Genomic DNA, 8,047 nt, shown 5'->3' on the forward strand with positions numbered 1-8,047 from the left:
AAGTCCACTCTCAGATATCTAAGACACTTCGCTTCCTCCAATTTTTCTCATTCAAACTTACAACGCAAGTAACTTGTCCCTCAACCCTACTGAACCTAATAACTTTGCTCTTATTCACATTTATTCACAACTTTCTCCTTTCACACACTTTTCCAAACTCAGTCACCAACTTCTGCAGTTTCTTACTTGAATCAGCCACCAGTGCTTTATCATCAACGAACAACAACTGACTTACTTCCCAGGCCCTCTCTTCCCCAACAGACTGCATGCTCGCCACTCTTTCCAAAACTCATGCATTTACCTCCCTCATCACCCCATCCATAGAAAAGATTTGATTACCAATGGTGGCATGACACACCCCTGCGGCAGACGGACCTTCACAGGGAACCAGTCACTTTCCTCTCTTCCTACTCGTACACATGCCTTGCATCCTTGCTAAGGACTTTTCACTGCTTCTGGCAACTTACCTCCCACAAAGCATCTCTATCAACCCTATCATATGCCTCTTCCAGATCCATAAATGCTACAGACAAATCCATCTGTTTTTCTAAGTATTTCTCGCATATATTCTTCAAAGCAAACACCTGATCCACACATCCTCTACCACTTACGAAACCACACTGCTCTTCCCCAATCTGATGCATTGTTCACACCTTCACTCTATCGGTCACCATCCTCCCATATAGCTTACCAGGTACACTCAACAGACTTATACCTGTGTAGTTTGAACACTCACCTTTATTCCTCTACCCTTCCTACAGTGGCTCTGTACATGCATTCTACCAATCCTCAGGCACATCACCATGATCCATACATACACTGAAAATCCTAACTAACCTATCACAATACAGTCACGCCCTTTTCTTTATAAATTCATCTGCAGTACCATCCACCCCAACTGTCTTGCCATATTTCACATACGTAGGATTTTACCAACTCATCTCTCTTCACCAGAACACACTCCATGACTCTCAACCTACATATGCCACCTTATCATGAAACACATTCAACAGTCCTTCAAAATACTATTTTATCTCCTCTTCACTTCAAGATTACCTATTATCACTTCCCCTTTTGCCCCTTTCACAGATATTCCTATTTGTTTTCATATTTTTCGCACATAATTAACTCCCTTCCAAAACATGTTATTCTCCCTAAAGTTTACTGATAATCGCTTATCCTAACCCTCATTTGCCCGCTTTTTCAACCTCTGCATCTTCCTTTTGACCCCCAATCATTTATATTCCTCCCTTGTAATTACCGCCCAAATGCATCTGTTTTACTTTCACTAGCAACTTCTTCATTCCACCACTCACTACCCCCACCTCCCACCTTTCTCTTGCCACACGTATCTTTCGCATATGCCAAAACTGCTTCCCTAAATACCTTCCATTTCTTACTCACTTCCCTTGCTTCATTTGATCTCACGTTTTACCATTCTACACTCAATTTCTCCTAGTATTTCTTTACACAAGTCTCTTTTCCAAGCTCACTTACTTGCACCATTGCTTGATCTTTTCTTCACACATTATACACGAGAACACTATACACGATATAACGATTGGAAAAAATGAGAATGTGATGCTCAAGTCTGGCCCCCCTGATGAATGAATGACATGAAAAGAGAAGATGTGAGACGAGACGTAAAGATGTTATCGTGAAAACTACATCAGCCTAAACATCATCTCTGGTAACAGCGATTGGGAAATGGAGTTCAGTAGCCTTTGAAGTGAAAGGTTCTGTGATACTTACAGTGAAGGAGTAGGAGCATCGGTACCTCGAGCCTCATCCACAGAGGGTTTGGTGTAGTCAAAGGTGTGAGGAATGGTTGGATAGGTGTCAGATATCAGAGGAGCTTCAAGCTGTACTGTGGAGAGGATAAAGACGACACTGCAGCTCACCAGCATTTGCAAGGTGAGGGAGAGCAACGAACATGTAACAGGCTGTGGAGTCTAGTGGCTAGTGTGTCTACCTCTCACACAAATGGTACAGGTTCGAATCCTTGCTGTTGGAGGGCATTATGTATTTTATGAAACTGCGCTATCATTGCACTATATATATATATATATATATATATATATATATATATATATATATATATATATATATATATATATATATATATATATATTCCCAAGTCCTCTCATCGACAACAGACTTCATACTTGCCCCTCTCTCCAAAACTCTTGCATTCACCTTCCTAACAACACCATCCATAAACAAGTTAAACAACCATGGAGGCATCACGCACCCCTACCGCAAACCAACATTCACTGAGAACTAATCACTTTCCTCTCTTCCTACTCATACACATGCCTTACATCCTCGATAAAAACTTTTCAATGCTTCTAGCAACTTGCCTCCCACACCATATACTCTTAATACCTTCCACAGAACATCTCTATCACATGCCTTCTCCAGATCCATAAATGCTACATACAAATCCATTTGTTTTTCTAAGTATTTCTCACATACATTCTTCAAAGCAAACACCTGATCCACACATCCTCTACCACTTCTGAAACCACACTGCTCTTCCCCAATCTGATGCTCTGTACATGCCTTCACCCTCTCAATCAATACCCTCCCATATAATTTCCCAGGAACACTCAACAAACTTATACCTCTGTAATTTGAACACTCACCTTTATCCCCTTTGCCTTTGTACAATGGCACTATGCATGCATTCCGCCAATCCTCAGGCACTTCATCATGAACCACACATACATTGAATATCCTCACCAACCAGTCAACAACACAGTCACCCCCGTTTTTAATAAATTCCACTTCAATACCATCCATACCCGCCGCCTTGCCGGCTTTTGTCTTCCGCGAAGCTTTCATTACCTCTTTTCTGTTTACCAAACCATTCTCCCTGACCCTCTTACTTCGCACACCACCTCGACCAAAACACCCTATAACTGCCACTCTATCAACAAACACATTCAACAGACCTTCAAAATACTCACTCCATCTCCTTCTCACTTCACCAGGACTTGTTATTATCTCCCCATTAGCCCCCTTCACCGTTGCTCCCATTTGTTCTCTTGCCTTTCGCACTTTATTTACCTCCTTCCAAAACATCTTTGTGTTCTCCCTAAAATTTAATGATGCTCTCTCACCCCAACTCTCATTTGCCCTCTTTTTCACCTCTTGCTCCTTTTTCTTGACCTCCTGTCTCTTTCTTTTATACATCTCCCAGTCATTTGCACTATTTCCCTGCAAAAATCGTCCAGATGTCTCTCTCCTCTCTTTCACTATATATATATATATATTATCTTTATTTTGCTTTGTCGCTGTCTCCCGCGTTTGCGAGGTAGCGCAAGGAAACAGACGATATATATATATATATATATATATATATATATATATATATATATATATATATATATATATCTTTCATAAATGTTTGCTATTTCCCACTTGAGCAAGGTAGCGTCCACAGCAGATAACTGAGGCTCAGAGAATAGAAGATGCTCGTATGGCTCTTTCATCCGTCCTATATTTTGGAAAGCAATACAGGAGGGGAAGATTTATATAATGTATATATAACTAATTTATGTATACCGTTCATTTATCTGTTATATTTGTCATGATTAGATACGAACATTAATCATTACTTGTAATCCCAGTGACATGATGGAACAGCTCCGGATATAATGTAATTGTTGACATCGTTAGAGCACCCGGTTCTTTTCGTCAGTGTATGACGTCACCACCATCAGAGCACTCGTGTAGTGTATGACGTCACCACCGTCATGTCACTCGTGTAGGGTATGACGTCACCACCATCAGAGCACTCGTGTACTGTATGACGTCAACACCATCAGAGCACTAGTGTAGTGTATGACGTCAGAACACCATCAGAAGAGCACTAGCATAGTGTATGACGTCAGAACACCATCAGAAGAGCACTAGCATAGTGTATGACGTCAGAACTCCACCAGAAGAGCACTAGCATAGTGTATGACGTCAGAACACCATCAGAGGAATACCCGTGTAGTGTATGACGTCAGAACACCATCAGAAGAGCACCAGTGTGATGTATGACGTCACTAGACCCATCAGGAAGGTTAAGAAACGGTCAGACGACCAGTGATGTACGCATGGTGAGGACATCCCCCCCCCCCCTCGCACACACACACACACACACACACACACACACACACACACAAGATCCCCCTACAGTCATACCTCACCATCAGACACGTTCCCTCCTACGCTCAGATCGCCTCCGTTCATACAGAGCCTCGCCACCAGTCAGAAACCAATGCAGGCGATCATCACACACCCCATCAGGAGTGGTGGCAGGAGGGTGGGGGGGGGGGGGGGGGGAAATCACAGCCTATCAGTGTACAGTGATATATGTCGTCATCACCACTAGAAGTAATCACAGCCAATCAGACGCTTGGTTTATGACCACGTCACCGCCATCAGAACCAATCATGGTCAGCTTCCTGTACCAGTGTTGTTAGTGCGTGAGGCCAGGGGGCTGGGGGGCCAGGAGGACGGAGAGGCTAGGAGGACAGGGAGGTCAGGGACAGGAGGCCGAGGCCAGGAGGCCAAGGAGTTCAGGGCCGAGAGGCCAGGAGGACACGGAGTTCAGGGCCAAGAGGACAGGAGGACAGAGAATCCAAGAGGACAGGGAGGTCGAGAGGCCAGGAGGACAGAGGAGGCCTGGTGAGGACAGAGTGTCAGCATAGATTATGAGAGAGAGAGAGAGAGAGAGAGAGAGAGAGAGAGAGAGAGAGAGAGAGAGAGAGAGAGAGAGGTGATCAGCTACAGGATCGTGGTGCACCTGGCCCAGGTAGAGTCAGCCTCCACACATACTACCTCCGGAACCTTCATATGGCGGACTGAACCACACCTCCTCTTGCATCCCCCTGTTGTGGTGAGTGAGGCAGGTGTGTGTGAGGTGTGAGGCAGGTGTGAGAGGTGTCTGCGTGTGAGGCAGGTGTGTGTGAGGCAGGTGTGTGTGAGGTGTGAGGCAGGTGTGTGAGGTGTGTGCGTGTGAGGCAGGTGTGTGTGAGGTGTGTGCGTGTGAAAAAGGTGTGAGAGGTGTGTGCGTGTGAGGCAGGTGTGTGAGGTGCGTGTGTGTGTGAAAAAGATTTGAGAGGTGTGTGCATGTGAGGAAGGTGTGCGTGAGGTGTGTGCGTGTGACGAAGTTGTGAGAGGTTGTGTGCGTATGAAGCAGGTGTGTGAGGTGTGTGCGTGTGAGGCAGGTGTGAGAGATGTGTGTGTGTGTGTGTGTGTGTGTGAGGCAGATGTGAAAAGTGTGTGCGTGTGAGGCAGGTGTGTGAGGTGTGTGAGTGTGAGACAGGTGTGAGGTGTGTGCGTGTGAGATAGATGTGAGAGGTGTGTGCGTATGAGACAGGTGTGAGAGATATGTGCGTGTGAGACAGGTGTGAGAGTTGCGTGCGTGAGACAGGTGTGTGCGTGTGAGGCAGGTGTGAGAGGTTTGTGCGTGTGAGACAGGTGTGTGCGTGTGAGGCAGGTGTGAGAGGTGTGTGCGTGTGAGGCAGGTGTGAGAGGTGTGTGCGTGTGAGACAGGTGTGAGAGGTGTGTGCGTGTGAGGCAGGTGTGAGGTGTGCGGACGCCTCCACCGCCCCAGGTGAGGCAGGCGACACGCGAGGCGCAAGCCTCACTCACGCCGCCAGCATCGCTCCTCTGTGCTAGACTCATGTTCCCGACCCACAGTAACACCCCGGCCCCGACACTGTGTTACTGTTGCTTATCTTACCGTGTTCCCTCCTGCCCCAGCTGGCGTGTGGGACCTGCCTCGCCTCGGGTCACACCACAGTGTTCCGTGTGGGATGAGAAACAAAACTTAAATGGTCTGTGTGTGTGTGTGTGTGTGTGCGTGTGAGCGTGGTTCCTTACCTTCAGGGGCTGAAGACCTCTGGGCTGGACGAGGTATACGCCGCTGGTCCAGTTGTCACGTTGCATCACCTCGACACAGTCGATGGGCAAGGGCGGGTCGGTGCCGCTCGGGGGATCGACCACGAGGTCGGGGATGTGGTTGTCGGTGGCGTCCTCGGCCGACCTCAGCTGCTCCTTGTTCTCCCGCCCACCAGCCTCCAGGGTGGCGGCCGCAGCCTTGGCGGTGGTGACCTCGACGCCGGCCTCGTGGTTCTTGCGGTTGCGGCCGTGCTGGTTCTTGCGGGAGGGGTTGTGCGGGTGGGTCACATTGTGCTTGCGGGTGTGGTTGTGGAGCCGGGTGATGTTGAGGCCGCTCAGGCTCATGGCGTGCAGGATGCGCTGGTGGTCGCGCTGGAGGGACTTGAGGCCGTCCTTGATCTTCTTGTTGTGGGAGTTGCGCTTGAGACCCTTGGACATCTTGCGGACCTTCTTCTTGATGTGGAGGTTGTGCTCGCCCATGTCCCTGACCGCTGCCGTCACCTCGGCCAGGGCCTCGGCCAGACGCTCGTGCTCCTCCCTGGCCTCTTGCATGGAGGTGGCCACCTCCCGCATCTGGCCGAGGAGGCGACTCACCTCCTCCAACACGTCGACTGGAGCCTTGGTGGTGGTGAGCGAGGTGGTGGTGCTGGTGGCTTCCGTGGTCACACTGTCATCCTGGTTGTGGAGGCTGGTGTTGGTGGTGGTGTTGGTGGTGGAGGGGAGCGTGGGCGTGGGAGTGGGCGTGGGCGTAGACCTGAGGGTGCTGGAGGCCAGGCTGGACCCCAGCAGTCCAGCCAGCAGGAAAGTGGCGTGGGAGAAAGAGAGTTGCATCCCACCGCCGTCCCCTTCACCAGTATACTGACTGAGGCTGCCACTGCTGGCCTCACTCCCCGCGCCCACCGCTCCAGCCCCCACGCCCGCCCCCCCGCCCACGCCTCCCTACCCAACATTTACAGTGATTTTCACACTTGCCCCTGACATGTACACATGACAGGTCATGTACGAGGGTGAGAATTATACAGTGACATCGAGTGCATGGCTCAGTAGGAGTTAAAAAAGCACTTAGCAGGGAGTGTGGCCAGGGATCCGAACGCTCCTGCACAGATCAATACCGGGATGCTAGCGGCGGATCTTGCGTTTGTGTGCGCCAAGTTTTGTATTGCGTGTTGGCATTTACTCACAACATACTTCGTTACAGAACGACGCTAGTAATGGTCACCACGGCGCTAGCAACACCGAACGAACTCCTCCATCAAGGGCGCCGTCAGTGGCTTCGCCGAGCCAAACAATGCCCCTTACCCCCTTTCGACTGTTGACAATGTACACTTGTATTGGAGTGCGATTTATCGCGGCAAAAACAGACGCCACTTTCCTCCCCTCCTCATTGAAGCAAAGCTCTTCCGCCGCTATGGTCCTGCTTGAGAGAAGGTGAGAATCTCAGAGAAATGACAATCCTCCGCTCAAGCAGAGGCCATTAGGAGCCCGTCACAATTACTGGAGGCCGCGTCTGTGACCCCTGTCGCTGAAGGGTACGGTAGGGAGGCTGGCGAGGACGAGGAAGGTAAGGCAAGGTTGAGGGGTAAGGGAAGGGTAAGCGACATTAAAAGGGTAGGAGGGGATGAGGGAGGGACGACTTGTCACAAAAGAACTCGGGGCCGTAAAGTCTCCGTCACATCCCCGTCGTGTTTCATTAACTCACTTTTTTTTCTCTCTCTTCCTTCCTTCTTCATTCTTCTTCTTCTTCTTCTTCTTCTTCTTCTTCTTCTTCTTCTTCTTCTTCATTCTTCTCCATTCTTCTCCTTCTTCTTCATTCTTCTTCTTCTTCATTCTTCTTCTTCTTCTTCTTCATTCTTCTTCTTCTTCTTCTTCATTCTTCTTCATTCTTCTTCTTCTTCTTCCTCTTCTTCATTCTTCTTCTTCTTCTTCTTCTTCTTCTTCTTCTTCTTCTTCTCCATTCTTCTTCTTCATTCTTCTTCTTCTTCTTCTTCTTCTTCTTCTTCTTCTTCTTCTTCTTCTTCATTCTTCTTCTTCTTCATTCTTCTTCTTCTACTTCTTCATTCTTCTTCTTCTTCTTCTTCTTCTTCTTCATTCTCTTTCTTCTTCATTCTTCTTCTTCATTCTTCTTCTTCTTCATTCTTCTTCTTCTTCA

The 8,047-nt window shown here is 48.3% G+C and overlaps 1 protein-coding gene across 1 annotated transcript in view; it reads right to left on the reverse strand.

Annotated features, from left to right (window-relative positions):
* The window catches only part of LOC139756043 (uncharacterized), a 370,726-nt gene extending 363,919 nt beyond the window's left edge, over positions 1-6,807 (reverse strand). The window contains exon 1 of the mRNA XM_071675014.1: positions 5,881-6,807. Within this exon, the coding sequence (XP_071531115.1) occupies positions 5,881-6,729 (849 nt within the window). The 5' untranslated portion in view covers positions 6,730-6,807. The remainder of the gene's footprint in view (positions 1-5,880) is intronic.
* Positions 6,808-8,047: the final 1,240 nt, after the last annotated feature.

The sequence above is a fragment of the Panulirus ornatus genome, chromosome 20 (assembly GCF_036320965.1).
Source record: "Panulirus ornatus isolate Po-2019 chromosome 20, ASM3632096v1, whole genome shotgun sequence".
Lineage (NCBI taxonomy): Eukaryota > Metazoa > Arthropoda > Malacostraca > Decapoda > Palinuridae > Panulirus > Panulirus ornatus.